Below are 15,841 nucleotides of genomic sequence, written 5' to 3' on the forward strand. Positions count from 1 at the left end.
TGGTATTCAATGGTAAAGGTGCTCATTCAGCTTGGTTATGTTAATCGTGCTGGTCGACCAGCTTGGTCTTGCTGGTCTTGCTGGTCAACCCACATGGTTGTCTAGCTTGGCCAGGTTGATCATGCTTGTAGACCAGCTAAACTCTATGCTAGTCAAGAGCTAAGATGGTAAACCAGCTTGACCAGCTTGACCAGCTTGAGCTGGACAGGCTGTTATTTGTTATTTGTTCTTTATGGAACCAAATGTGGTTCTCCTATGGCATCACTTAAAGAACCATGACAGTGACGATACAGGAAGCCTGAGGAAGATCTTGTCCTGGTCAGATTCTTAATAGCCGAGAACAGCTTGGTTCTTAAATGATCAGTGGAATGAGGTGTTTCCTCAAAAGGTGGGGCAGGTTTACATCAGCATGCCCCTGTCCAATCACATGGCTAACATGGCTCCGCCCCCTTTTCAAGTCTGAGCAACCTGGAGAGCTAAAGCTAAGGCTAAACCTGGCAAGCTAATGCCGGGAAGAAACGCGGCCCACCACACACGCATAGCCGTACCTGACTGGGCTGGGCTGACTGTGCCTGCAGTCTGTTCCCGCAGTCGTGGCTCGAGCTTGTATCTATATATCGGCCGGTAACCCGGTTCTAGATATCAGAACCTCAGTAAACCCTAAGGATCTGTGATTCACAACCTTAGTTCAAAGTAAAAAGCTAAGTGCAGTGTGCGTCGCCATGGTAACATATAGACATTTTGTTTGCGCATGTTCATTAGAATATTAAGACCACGCCCAGAGCTTTCTCAGAGGGGTGTATATGTTGGTGGAGCATTCTGGTGAATTGTGAGGAGCGTTTTTATCAGCTTTCTGCTTCGTGTTTTTTTTAGTTACATTTCTCTGAGCGCTTCACTGAACACCCAGGTTTAGTATCATACATAAAATTCAATATATCAACATGTGCTCCCAGGGGCTTTCAGCCCTTCAGTCCGTTCAGCCTGTGTATGGTAGCTAAGCTGCAAATTTACCTGATCCGGCTGAGAGCAGTTAAGCCTGCCCATTCAGGCTGGTGTTTCTGCAGACATACAGCTTTATAAGGGGAGAAAATCTCATTCAGAATACAGATAAAGGTGGAAGGTGTGTGTGTGTGTGTGTGTGTGTGTGTGTGTGTGTGTGTGTGTGTGTTGCAGAGGCCTTGCAGCAGTGGGCTTAAAGACTTGCTGCGAGCTTTCACCTTTCACCTTTTTTATTGTTTTTTTGGTTTTTTTGAAAGTGAGTGCAGGCGAAGTGCTTGCACTGCATTTTCGCTGTGTGCGTTAAGGTGTGGACGACCGATGAGAACTGTTAGGGTGTGATAACGGAGGCCCTCTTCCTGTCTGTAAGAATGAGTTTGTGTGTGCGTGTGTGTGTGTGTGGCTCATCACACACTGCAGTGAGACATAGGATGCACCGGTTAGTAGCACTTGGTGAGGCTTTTATAGGTTATTGTGGTTTGTGTGTATGTGTGTGTGTGTGTGTGTGTGTGTGTAGGTGCTGCTGTGTGTATTCATGTACTTTGACTCAGAGTGAGGTGTGTATGTCAGTACTAATGGCTACTCCTCAATCTAGCGGACACACACACACACACATGCACGCATGGACATGCATACGCAGCATTTTGTGAAAGTTGGTCATAGTTTGTCTGTGCTGTGCTCACGTTTTTATAAAAGCTTCTTTTATTCTTAATCCCTTCAACAGCTGAGTGCAATCAAACGCTCACAGCAATGTTCCAAAATCTAGTGGAAAGCCTTTTTTTCCTGGACAGTACAGACATTCAGCCACAAGAGGGTTAGTGAGGCCAGGATGTCATCCCCAACTCCCCAACTCACCCCTATAGTTCTGGAGAAGCACCATCCTTCACCCCAGAGAACACTGTTCCTCCACTGCTCCACAGCTCAATAATGCTGGGGGGCTTTATACCCCTCTATAGCCCACGCCTTTTTTATTAGGCCGCATGGTGCCAATAGGTTCATGTGCTCTGCTCTAGAGAGTCCTATTCTATTGGCAGTACTTCTCTACAGGGACTAGACAAGCTGTGTCAGCAATGGGTCAGCAATCATTGTTAAAAGGGGCGTCCACAAATTTTTGGACGTATAGTGTAGCATCATCTGTTCTTTATATTATGAGCCCCCTACCTCCACCCATGTCCCAGCACTGGTGGCATTGTGGGATGGGGGTGGGGGTGTCAGAGAATAAACAGGCATCCTATTTTTAACCTGTGCATTCTGCGATGTGTCTGCTTTCCCACAGGCGAGATGAGGAATGATCTGTACATCACCCTGGAGAAAGGAGAGTTCGAGAAAGGCGGGAAGACGGTAGCCAGAAACGTGGAGGTCACGGTTTACGCGCTGGATGTGGACGGACAGATTCTCAGGGTAATCCGTTTACTCACGTTTTCATTCTAACATTAAGAATTAGCACTGGCCTTCAGTCAGTATTTAAGTTCTGCAGTAGGTCTTAACAGCAGCAGCTGCATGAGCTGCCCCTTTTAATATGAGGGCACTCAAAAAAAAAAAAAAAATCATAGCTTACTAAATTGTATTTTCTGGTTAATGCGGGAGTAATCAGACTCGTCGCAGCTTCTGTAAGCGTACGGCAGAACAATCATGTTAGCACTGTGTCAGTGGCGCTAATCTGAGCTGGCTCGATGCGCTTATTTGCGAGTGTCGTACTTGTGAAACCACATGCAGATGGAGCTGTTGTCGGCTTGTGGTTTTCCTGCTTGTGCGGACAACTTGTACATGAATGCTGGTGGGCAGCCTGCCAAACTGCGATCTGCTCACTGTGTGTTTGTGTTTGTGTGTTACTCTCCAGAGCTACGTAGCAGCGGGGTCAGGCGAGCCGGGTGGAGATGAGTATCACTCGTTTGTGCTGTACCACAACAACAGCCCACGCTGGGCAGAGCAGATCAAGCTGCCCATCCCAGTGGACATGTTCCGGGGCTCGCATGTCCGCTTCGAGTTCCGCCACTGCTCCAGTAAGACCATCTTTTTGAATACTACACTGTATGGACAAAAGTATTGGGACACCAACACACTATGCATGCAGACATGACATTCCGTTCTAAACCCATAGGCGTTATTTGGAGCCGGTCCCCTTTTGCTTTGCAGCTCTAACAGCAGCAGCAGGTCTGGAGCTCTGCTGCAGTTATTGAGTCAGTTGGAGTCTTTTCTGCACTCTGCTCTGAGCTCAGCACTCGGCCCTGACCCCGCTCTGTAACTTTACGTGGTCAGACCGACATTCGGTGACTGAGCTGCTTTCTGCGGTTCCTCCTAAACACTTCCACTGTTATACAGTAATAATACCACTCACAGCTGATGGTGGAAGATATTAGAGGGAGGAAATTTCACCAGCTGACTGTGACGATGGCTCTTATTACATACAGAACCACGCAAGAGTTCAGTGAGCTCTTGAGAACCTCACATTTTTTCACTAATGTGTGTAGGAAAGGCAGACTGCCTGGCTAGGGGCTTGACATTTTATACCTGTGGTAATAAGACTAAATGAAACACCTGAATTCAATGATTAAGAGGTGTGTCCCAATACCTTTGTATAACACTGTCATTCCCATTGTTTTTATCGATGCACTTCACTCAAGATATAAAGGTACACAAACACTCTCCACAGGATGAAACCTACAAACCTAAGATTACATCACACAGCCTGAATTTGTGGTCTTTTCCTGCTAGCTTTGTTTGGACTGGATCAGATTAATAGATTTTTCATTTTTTTTACTCTAATATCTGATCCAGAATTACTGTTATCATTGCTGTCACTCAAAAAAATTGTATCTCCATTTTTGCAGTTTTTTATTTTTTCACATAATGTGAATCTGGCAGTTTCACAGTTTTCACATCAGCCAAATTTGATGATGAGTGGACCAATAGAAATGTCCAAAATGGCTTAAGACGGTTAAGTTGCCGTTTTGGAGATTCAAGGCTTTTGCACGACAACAGCGCTATATACCACGACATGCCAAAAGTAATGGGACAGGAAGTACACTGAAGATGTTTGGAGGGATGTTGAGCCATGCTGGCTGGACAACCACCCACAGCTATGTGATATTTGTAGGTGCAGGATCCTGGGTGCGAATGGACCTCTCCACCACATGCCATAGGTTCTTGATAAGGCTCATGTTAGGTGAACGAGTAGGCCACACTATTCATCGAAACTCTCCAGAATGCTCCTCGACAATTTAAGCCTGATGGCGAGGTGCATCATCCTGCTGAAATATCCCATCATAGTGGGAGTACGTGAAGTCCGTAAAGAGCTGCAGATGGTCACCAAGCTGTGAAACGTAGTGGGTACCGGTCAATGAGCTGTTTAGTCCTGTTAGTCATTGAATACAACCCACGCCAGTATGGATGTGTTTATCAGAGTTTATAACTCGTAATTCAGCATATCAAGACATTCATGCATTGAAACATTAGTGGTGAGGCTCAGGTAATCACTATGCAGCAGGAGAGCTTCATGTATAGAACATAGGACCTTTAAAAGTGGCAGATTTGAGAGAAACAGGCAGTGTCTATCTGTGTGTACATGGATACAGCATCCCTCAGTCTGCCTCACATACTGGGTCTTCAGAAAGACCATCTGCACCAACTTGGCCTCTTCTTTGTAGAAAAGTACTGTCTTTCACTGTAGCTCTAAGGCTTGCAGGGAAGCGTGCAGAAATTACATTACATCAATTTGCTTCACATGAACGACAGCGCACAATCCTCTCCGGGGAATGTGTTTCACTATTCCAGCCTTAATTTAGGTCTGTAGTAGTAATCGGAAAGCTGAGAGGAAGGCCTGTAATCGTAGTCGTAGATCTAACGTGGATCGATAATGATCAGTCATTTAGCATCAATCACTTAGGCTCTATAATACGGTTACAACTGTTTATAATGGTCAGAGAGATGAAGCTGACGTATTCACGCTGTCCTAGGCTGTGTCGTATGTGTGTGTAAGGGCAGTAAGGCAAAGGGGCTGCCTGCGTGCTGACAGACCTCTTTACACACTCGTACACTGTTTTTCTGCCCAGGGCCACACTGCTCCTTCATTTTCAGTGCTCAGGGTTTCTTCAGGGTTTCGTCTTCATTGAGTGACTTTAGAGACCTGCTAGAGGAGCATGTCGTCTGTTTACACATCGTACAGAAGCTACATGGGTCTGGCTTTAATATTAGGCCTGTGCATGAGGAGGAGGAGGAGGAGCAGTGTGACGTCAGAGCTATTGATGTGATGTAATGTGAAGTGATCTGATCTGTGTATGTGTGTGTTTGTGTTTGCTCTCCAGCGAAAGACAAAGGGGAGAAGAAGCTGTTCGGCTTCTCCTTCGTCCCTCTGATGCAGGAAGATGGGCGAACTCTGCCTGATGGCACCCATGAGCTCATTGTCCATAAGGTATTTCTATCACTACCTTCATACTGTAGTATGATCCTAATTCATGCTCGAAAACACTCCAGTGTTAGCTCTGGGGATCTTCCATTGCTCTGGATCATCTTTGAGATGTTCCTACAGCTTGATTGGAGTCCATCTGTGGTATGTTCAGGTGATTGGACATGATTTGGAAAGAGACACACCTGTCTATATAAGATCTCACAGATGACAATGCATATCAGAGCAACAACAAAAAAAACAAGCCGTAAGGAGGTAAGAACTGTGCCTGTAGAGCTCAGAGACAGGATAGGACAGTAGAGAGCCTAGTGTGAGGTACAGCAAGCAGATTACGGCCCTCGGCTCTAAGGGAGCGAGAGGGGATGTTAAGATGGAAAAAAGTGGAGAAGAGCAAGACCACCTTTAAGTGTAAGAAAGAGAATTTTGTATGTGGTCCAGGAAGAGAGACGCAACCGGTGTAGCTGATGAGAAATGGGAGGGACAAGTGCAGATCGCTTAGTGTGTGTTAAAACCCTGGCAGCTCTGAAGATCTGAAGGTACTGAAGTCTGAGGATTTTTGGATGGAAGACTGATAAAGAGAGAGGTGCTATCGTTAATACAGGAGCTGATGAAGGCATGAACTTGGGTTGTGCAGCATGGTGGAGGTGAAGAAAGATGAGGAAATATGAGGTTTAGAATATGAGACTTGGGCAGTTAGATGCTGCTTCTCCAGCACGGTATGTTCATTTCTCCATGTAATTTCTTCTACCGAACAACAAAAGTCCTGATATTCAGACAGTTCTAAAGCGAGGCACTGTTTTTGAGAAGTGTCCCAAAGGCGTGCCCAGTTTAAGAGCCATTTCGATCACAGTTTGGGTGTAGCGCTCAGTAATTGAAGACTAGAGAATTATTTTAGATTAACAGGCTGTGAATTTACAGAGCCTGTAGGACACACACAAACACAAACTCACATTGCCATTTGTCCTCCGGCTTCCCCTGTGGCTGTGTTTGATCACACGGCACAAGCCTTCGTGGGAAGCACCTCATTAAAGAGCTATTATTGCAAGGCCGACTATTCAGCGATCAGTTCTGTGAAGTTAAAACACAACCCTGAAATAAACCAGTGCATCATTTTAGAGAACCTGCACATCGAAAGAATGAAAGAAAGCTGATCTAGTCAGTTCCTCTAACTGCTTGAACATCTGCCATTCCTAGTTTTAACCACATCCTCTTACTGGTGAAGTCTTTGGGCCGTAGATGCCATTCTCAAACTATAACACTCAGCCCAGAAACCATCAGCATGAGCTCATTGTGGTAATCACTGGAAAACTCAGTTATATAGTATTTGTTTGGCCTATTTACACACCCTAAACTCACAAACCCTGACACACTAAATATCACAATTATTATTTGAGAATAAAATGCACTATACATTGAAATTCAGTGTCTCATTCAGTCCCATTGCCACAGGTGTATAAAATCAAGCCTGTAACTATGCAGTCTGTCTTCACACACATTAGTGAAAGAATGGGGGGGTCCTAAAGAGCTCACTGAACTCCAGCGTGGTTCTGTATGTAATAGGAGACACCGTCAGCTGGTAACATTTCTTCCCTCCTAGATCTTCCTCCATCAGCTGTGAGTGGTATTATTGAACAGTGGAACCACAGAGCTAAGCTCAGAGCATAGCGTCCCCAACGCTCTGCTGGCTCCATATTAATGTCTGTAGGTTTAGAATGGGATGTCATAAAAGCTCATATAGGAATAATTTGTAGGTGTCCGAATACTTTTGTCCATATTGCGTATATTACAGTTCCTCAGAAATAAATTAAGCCTTTATCAGATTTATCAGTACCAGTTTCTACCCACATTGGCTCTCATTCACCAATATCATTAATATTCTTTAGAAATGTCTTGAGAAAAGTCTAGATCACATCTATGATATGTTCTTGAAGAATTGATCACAGCTATTATAATGGATCCCATTGTTTCCATAAACAATGTAATTTCTTCTTAAGAACCATTGATTAGTGAGGCCCATCGAGCCTCCTGTGGGGAGCCTTTGTAAAATACCTGTGTAACATCTGGAGTTCCTTCTAGTCCCTTCATATTACATTCCACCCATTGTCCAAGGCTGAAATTGACCTCAGTCTGGGGTCTTGCTTCCTCCAGAATCAGAAAGCATTGCCCGGTTCCAGTACAGAAACCACTTTCTTCTGTGCTGCACTGTTAACCTTTGCCCATTCGCGCCGTATGATGCATGGCCGTGAGCGTGGGTTTTGCTTGCCGTTGTCACATGCAATTTCATCAAGACAAATGGGCTGAAATAAAGTGAGTTGTTAGCATTTACAGGGGAGGTTATAAAACTGCTGACCACATTTTGGGTCTTTGCTTTCCTGATGGCTCGTAGATAATGAGATGTTTGCCTGCATGGTGCAGAGTCCTTTTGTTTAAAACCTAAAACCCGAATAATGACTGGATTTGTTAAAGAAGGACAAAGACAGCAGGACAACAAATGAAGTTGGGAATGCTGGGAAGCTGCAGTATGCAGCCTTCTTTGTTGTATTTGCCCCCACAGCTCTTTAAAGCTAACATTGCTCTGGTATTGTTTATTTGGATGGATTATTTCTGTGGTTTTAGGCAGCAAAAACAGCCAACGTTCATTTTTACAGCACCATTTCCAACCTCTCTTTATCCCTTAGTATTGAACTGACAGGTTTCAATACTGTACCTTTAACTAAATGAACTCGATTTGGGTTGGCGGCCCAATGTTGTGCCTCATTAAGAAAAACTTGCTGTCCAGGCTGAACAACACGGATGATATGAGCAGTGTTTTTTCTCTGGGATATTTTCAGCAGCATTGGGCAGCACTTATCATGCTTGGTATCTCTTCACAAGATACGAGCTGCACAGGGCAAGGATAGTAATGCTAGCTGAGGAAACCTGGCCTCAGCATGTGTTTGTTTACCAAAAGACGGTCTGCCTTTCTCGGTGTAAATTTCAGGTCACATGGGATCGACCGTGGCTTTCTGTGGTCTCGATATGGCGATAATTTAATGTGGTGCTGTCTAAATGCTGGGTGGGGCATTGTGAAACATCATCAGGAACGGAAGTACAGCCCAAATGCCTGGATGGGTTCTTGTTCTGCCCTTGTTTTTAAAGACGCATCAGGAGGTGGCTTGTGTGGCACAGACCAATATCTCAAATAGATTTTGCCATGTTCGTATTACTAAGTACGCTAGTCCGAACTACTACTTGTGTGTACTTTGCGTTGAGAGTGGCGTGTCCGGTGTGTGATGGGCTCTACGCTACACCTCACCTGACGTCTACCTGTCTCCATCTTCTCCTTTTCTTTATTATTTCTCTCTTTCTTATTGGCGGATGCATAGAGACTGGAACTGGGCTGGCCGTCGTCCTGTTACCACTGATGTATCCATCATTTTAAATTAAATATCCCCTGCAGAGCTCTGAATTTGCGATTTTATGGCATTTCAAGAAAACAGCAGTTGCCAAAAAAAAAAAAAAATATATATATATATATATATACATATTTATTATTACTATTATTTTATTTATTTATTTTGGCAACTGCTAAATGCCAATACCTTAAATAGTTTTTTAGACTGTAATAAGACCTATACCTACCTAAAAAAACAAACAAATAAAAATAAGTATATATATATATATATACATTTTATTTTAGTATTTTAGGTAGGTATAGGTCTTATTACAATCTAAAAAAGGTATTTTAGGTAGGTATAGGCCTTATTACAGTCTAAAAAAAAAAAATTAAGGTATTTTAGGTAGGTATAGGCCTTGTTACAGTCTAGCCAGTTTCTAGCTAGTCTCTACTGTTTAACCACTGAATTTCTGATTTTCATTCTGAGTTCATTTTGCCCCCTGGAATATATTTGACCCCAGCTGAAAATCACTATAGCAGATTGGGATTAAGAAAGAATGGGTTTCATGTAGCGGTTCTACACTGACAGGTCTCTGTGGTATGTTTTTTCAGTGTGAGGAGAATGCTAATCTTCAGGACTGCGCTCGCTACCTCAAACTGCCCTTCTCCAAAGCCAACCTACCAGGCAACAACCAAGCTGTGAAAGCCACCAAGGAATCATTCTGGATCACCTCCTTCCTTTGCTCCACCAAACTCACTCAGAACGGTGAGTACCTCCTTGTGCCTACACTAACTGGCTAGTTTATCAGGTATGTCTACAGGAAACCTCAGAGCCTTAGAGGCCTCCAGTAGAGGGTCTATTGATTTCTGCAGACTAGATTTTTCTGTATTGGCGTCATCATGTTTCCCATGATATCTAGGTAGACACTGCCGGTAGGTAGAGGGCCGGTATTAAGACATGACTTCCAGTGGATGAGACCAAATCCACAAAAAAAAACCACTCTAGCTCCTCTGGACAACCTAGATACGCAAATACAAGCCGCAGTGTAACAGATGAGATGTAGTCGGCTGTTAGAAACAGTGAAAGCAGTGGCAGCAGCTCTGTGCCACGACTCTTTACTGAGAGTCACTGTAAAACTGCTATGGGCATGATAAGATTAACACTATGTGGACAAATGTATTGGGACATCTGATCATTCAGCCTTGTTTTTTTCTTAGTATTAAAAATGGCTTTCTACTCGCTTCTGGAGCATTGCTTTGAGAATTTGATTGCATTCAGCGACAGAAGCATTATAGTGAGGTCAGGATGTTGGATGATCACCACCCCACCTCATCCCAACTCGTTCAAAGGAGCACCATCATTCCAGAGAACACAGTTCCACTGCTCCACAGCTTCATGCCTGGCATTACCTAGCCCACGCCTGGCATTAGGCATGGTGTCAAGCCAATAGGTCCATGTTTATCTGCTCCAGAGAGTCCTATTCTATTGGCAGTACTTCTCCACAGGGACTAGACGAGGCTGTGTGTGTGTGAGTGTGTGTTTTCGAAGTTGCACATCTGTGTCAGCAATAGGTGCGACTTAAAGTAGCTGAATATGCATTCATTTTAAAGGGTGTCCACAAACATTTGGACATGCAGTGTAGCTCTTTTTAGCAGGACTTTAGCAGCTGTTTTCTGGCCATGAAGTGAAAGAGGAATAGCACTGCTATAAATAGAGATAATGTAGGCTACAGCAGATGGTTTCTGCTCACTGGATGCTCTCTGCAGGTGATATGCTCGACCTGCTCAAATGGAGAGCGCACCCAGAGAGGATCAGCGACAGCTTGAGCAAACTGAAGGAGATCGATGGATCTGAGATAGTCAAGGTAGGCTACCCTGCGCTCAATACCGCCATGGCCTGATGACTTCTCTCTTAATCCTCCTTTTTTTTTTTTACATGTTTCAGTTCTCTAGCTGAAATTTAACCTGTTCTGACAGTTCCTACAGGATACACTGGACACGCTCTTTGGCATACTAGACGAGAGTGCTCAGAGACACGGCCTCAAAGTGTTTGATTGTCTTGTAAGTCCAAATCATATTTCTTTGTCTTGTTTCAAATGACACATTTCATATGTGGCTTGAAATATGCATATCAACAGTAAAGGAAGTCTAGATCAATCTAGTCATTTGATCTCTAGTCCATTTGTTAATGGAAACCATTATTTTTTTGCCCCCAGGTGCACATCATAAATTTGCTCCAGGACAGCAAATTCCAGCACTTTAAACCAGTCATGGACACCTATATTGAGAGTCACTTTGCTGGAGCTTTGTCATACAGGTACAGACACAATGACTTCACCCAACGCTGAAAATCGTTAAAGCAGCATTACGTAGCATTTCCACCTGCCAACTGCACTATAGTAAATCTATACAGTGTATGTATGTGTGTATATATATATATATATATATATATATATATATATATATATACATACATACACTGTATAGATTTACTATAGTGCAGATTTACTATAGTGCATATATATATATATATATATATATATATATATATATATATATATATATATATATATATAGTAGAGTTCATGAGAACTTGCACATGAGAATTGTGTAACACTGCATAACCAGAGTTCTGTATCTCTCAGCATGTCTTCCAGTAGTGGCTCACAGTGCAAATTACACATTCCGACTGTAGGTGGGGACAATATGTACAGCTGTGGTCTGATATTTACATGCACTCATGATGGACTCAAACATAATCTTGGTCTTTTATTCAGTCATTTATTCAACCTGGTCTTTCTCTGGGACAGAACGCCCATCTTTACCAGGAAGATTTAATTTTTGGGGGCTTTCTAAAATCAACACGCTGTTATAATCATACATACAGTGCCCACATTTGTCTATAGGTTTCATAAAGACCTTGGGAAGGCCATTCAGAAAGCTTAGTGTTAGCCTTTATCCATATCCAACTGCCTGTGATGTGTGTGTTGGGATCTTTGCCCCGTTGGAACACTCAATTGTGCCCATGTTTCAACCATGTAGCTGAAGAATTCTGAGGTAGTCCCCCTATTCATTATTTCGCCCAATCATTCTGTGCCAGAGCATGACGCTACCACCACCTGGCTTAACTGTAGGTACAGTGCTCTTTTGTCAAACCTGAGGGACAGCAGCTGTCCATTTCATAACAGGCTAGTCCCTCAAAGGTTCTGGGGTTGTTCCTGACCACCCAAACTAATTTCCTCTCAGCTGAGGGTGACCGTTTGGGTCCTCTTCCTGACCCTTGCAAAGTGTCTCCATCTCCCACTAACATATACACGCATTCAGCCGATGACCTCGGAATCTGCAGTTGTTCAGAAATGGCTCTGAGAGACAATCCTGACTGGAATGTGTAAATTTATGATCATCAGATCGGCATTGAGCTCCTTGGACTTTCCCATTGCACTGTGTGTTGGTCAACCCATTGAGTGCCCTCAATCAAACCCTCCTTTTGTGGGCACAGAGAAACTAGCAGCTGTAGTCAATCATGATCACTAGCAGGCAATGCTCTTAGCAACACATTAAAAGACATTCTGGCACTTTTAGCACTTCTTAATTCATAATCCCATTAGATGTACTATGTTTTTGACCCTGTATGTATACTTTTTTTTGACCCAGTTGGATTTCAGAAACCCCCTAAAAATTTAGACATTATGCACTAAATGAGTGTTTTTGTCTATTAAACATCTATGCTGTAACTCGTTCTGCCCCAGCAAAAAAAAAAACTATATTCAGAAAAACGCTGAAAGCCTAAATATTGCAATGACCTTCATGTCCATGATGAGTGTATTTAAACGTCTGACCGCAGCTGTACATTTAATCATCAGACCTGGGCGCACCGTCCCCTGAAAACGCCCCTGAAAAATAGTTGAAAAGTTCAGAAATGCCCGCGCTGAGAGGCTGTGTCATTGACACAGCATGAACGTTCAGTGAAGTGTGAATTTATCACCTGCACAGCACCCCCTGCCTGCAGGAGGACTGTTACAGGAACAGTTTGTTCCCAAACCTGCACCACACGCCTCAGCCTCAGTGTGACATGTCGTTCCGTTCACTTTCTCAGACACACACACACATCTACAAAACACTCTTACAAGATCTGTGCAGTGTTGAGTGTTAAGTAGAGAAATATAACAGATGGGTACTGCAGGATACTACAGTAAAGCAGTCACCAGCCCACCGCCACGCTCCTAGAAATGCTGAGCGTGCAGTTTTTCTCGATGGCAAGACGTAAAGTTGTGGCCAAATGTGTACATTCAGTGAGCGTGAAGCTTGTGTATTAGTGAGAGACACTGCTAGTTGTGTCCAAGCTTCAGCCGTCTAGGTGATGGTTTGTTAGTATTCAGTATTCAGTCCACTCAATTAAGCCCTAAAGTATGATGCTACCACCACCATGCTTAATAGCTTGTACAGTGTTCTTGAGGTTGACTGCCTCACCTTTACTCCTCCAAATGTATCTCTGGTCAAACCACTCACTCTTTGTCTCCTCTGACCATTAAACTGTCCTACAGAAGGCTTTTTCTTTGTCCATGGGGTTCAGTTGCAAACTTCTTTAAGGGCTGTAAATCTCGCTTAACTGAACTTAACTACAACTCCAGCATCTTTCATGGCATCCACTCCATCTAGCCCCAGAGCATGATACTACCACCACCAGGCTTAACAGTTGGTAGAGTGTTGGTTGGGTTAATTGCCTCACCTTCACTCATATTGTTCTCCTGCTTGACTATTCCATCCACTCAATCCCGTCCCAAAGTATGATGCTACCACCACCTGACTTAACCGTTGGTAGAATGTTTTAAGGGCTGATTGCCTTACCTTTATTCCCCTAAACATCCCTCTGGTCACTGTGTACAAACAACTCAATCCTTGTCTCATCTGACCATTGAACTGTCCTCCAGAAAGCTTTTCCTTTGTCCATGTGGTTCAGCTGAAACTGTAGTTGTGTTTGAAGGTGTTTTTTTTGGAGCTAGGACTTCTTTCTTGGAAAGTAGCCTCACAGTCCATGGTGATATAGAACTCACTTGACTTCTACAGTGCCACTGGTGTTCCAGCATCTTCAAGTTCATGGCATCCACTCCATGCAGCCCTAGAGCATGATGCCACCACCACCATGCTTAACTGTTAGTAGAGTATTATTGAGGTTGACTGCCTCAGCTTCACTCCTCCAAATGTATCTCTGGTTGTTGTGGCCAAACAACTCAATCTTCGTCTCCTCTGACCATTAAACTGTCCTCCAGAAGGCTTTTTCTTTGTCCATGGGGTTCAGCTGCAGTCATTAGTTGAGCTTGAAGGTGTAGTTTTAGGAGCAATGGCTTCATCAATGGCCGAACGCCTCTCGGTTCATGGTGACCTAAAACCTGCATAACTTCTACAATGACACTGGTGTTCCAGCATCTTCCTGTTCATGGCATGCCTGTGCTTTGTAGCTTCTGGGGATGCTCCAGACCTTGTGAAGCAGTTTTCAACCAAGTTTCTCTGTGACCTGTACTAAAATGCTAAGCATGCACAGTATACTTCGATTTTAGATAGTTGACTAAGGCCTCAGCCTCAGAGCATAATGCTACCACCACCTGGCTTAACAGTTGTGTTCTTAGAGTGTTCTATGGGTCGAATGCCTTACTTTTACTCCTCCAAACATACCTCCTGTCATTGTGGCCAAACAGCTCAGTCCTTTGTCTCATCTGACAATAGGGCTTCCCTTAGTCATGTGGTTCAACCTTGGTCGAGATTCAAGGTGTCATTTTTAGCTGGGGCTTTTCTTGGACAGTTTCCTGTAAACCATGCTTGCCTTGGTGGTTCTTGGGATGTTCCTTGGGATGAGGTTGTTGAATAGGGTTGAAAGTTGTGGCCAGAAGTACACATTCAGTGAGCAGCAGGTGAGCAACAGTGCCAGGGCTGGATGTGATCAGACTCTTAGCGAGAACACTCTGTTCTCAGCTACACAGAGAAGGACATTATAGTGGAGTTGCAGTGCATAAACCCCTCTTTACAAAGATGGAACACACATCTGAGAGTTCAGTGGTACAGAAACCACAGGCACTGCTCTACGTCTCTACAGAGATGTGGGGGAAAAAAGCCTGATCTGGTCAGATGAGTCATCTGTTACCGCGTTCTTGATAAGTGGTTGAGTGCATGTGTGCCGCACACCGTTAGAACGGAACAGGCCTGAATGCTCGCCCTCCACAGTGAGAGACTAGCACACCTGCTCATTCAGCGTTTTCTTAGCAATGGATGCAACTTAAAGTAGCTGAATGCATTCATTGGAAAGGCCGTCCACAAACTTTTGGACACAGTGTATTTTCACCTGCTCTTCCTTGCTCTTTTAGCTTTGTGAGATTTTGGGGCCTCCTTAGAGGTCTGTCAGACTCCAGGGCCTGCTCAATCTTCCTGAAGGTCTTTTGCAGCCAAGGTGTCTTGCTCTTCCAGGCCTCAGCTTGACCTCCAAGCTTCAACCTGTTCCTGTTAACTGCTATTTCATTTAAATCCTTCACAAACTGAGGAACCTGCTACCTAAAAAAAACACTTTGCTTCTTATAATGTTCTGTTACTTTGTGGGAATCACCTAGACAGCTAGGCAGCTGCTTAGAGGAGCCAGTGGCTGCTGATGGTTGGCACAAGGTTTGAGGATTTTGAGGAGGGTTTGAAATTTGCATCACCTGATCTTTCCTAACGACGACTGTGACCGAGCCACTGCCCTAACAAGCTAAATAAGACCTCAGACCTCAGTAAAAGTTCGGAGAGCCCAGATCAATGGGGGTACCCAAACTTTTGCATGGTGCTCATTTCCTAGTTTGCACTGTAAACTTTAACAAAACTAAAATAAAACACTAATCTTGCTGAAAATGTTGGAAAGAACTGGGAGATTTGGTTGATGTTGACCTGGAGTGCCCAAACGTTTGCATGCCACTGTATATATAACAGAGTAAAACATGCAGCATGTGGCTTTTGACCTGTTTGACCTGTTCTTCACTGTTTTCCTGACCAGTCCAGATATTTGTAGCATGACAAACACACACACACACACACACACA

General features: G+C 43.9%; 1 protein-coding gene across 4 annotated transcripts in view; it reads left to right on the plus strand.

The window, feature by feature from the left end:
• The window catches only part of dock4b (dedicator of cytokinesis 4b), a 162,497-nt gene that overhangs the window by 83,201 nt on the left and 63,455 nt on the right, over nt 1–15,841 (plus strand). For all 4 annotated transcript variants that reach the window (XM_072673179.1, XM_072673180.1, XM_072673182.1 and 1 more), the window contains exons 14-20: nt 2,273–2,397; nt 2,837–2,999; nt 5,301–5,407; nt 9,390–9,543; nt 10,545–10,642; nt 10,755–10,838; nt 10,994–11,094. In XM_072673179.1, coding sequence (XP_072529280.1) covers nt 2,273–2,397; nt 2,837–2,999; nt 5,301–5,407; nt 9,390–9,543; nt 10,545–10,642; nt 10,755–10,838; nt 10,994–11,094 — 832 coding nt within the window. The remainder of the gene's footprint in view (nt 1–2,272; nt 2,398–2,836; nt 3,000–5,300; nt 5,408–9,389; nt 9,544–10,544; nt 10,643–10,754; nt 10,839–10,993; nt 11,095–15,841) is intronic.

This window comes from Salminus brasiliensis, chromosome 2, assembly GCF_030463535.1.
Source record: "Salminus brasiliensis chromosome 2, fSalBra1.hap2, whole genome shotgun sequence".
Taxonomy (NCBI): domain Eukaryota; kingdom Metazoa; phylum Chordata; class Actinopteri; order Characiformes; family Bryconidae; genus Salminus; species Salminus brasiliensis.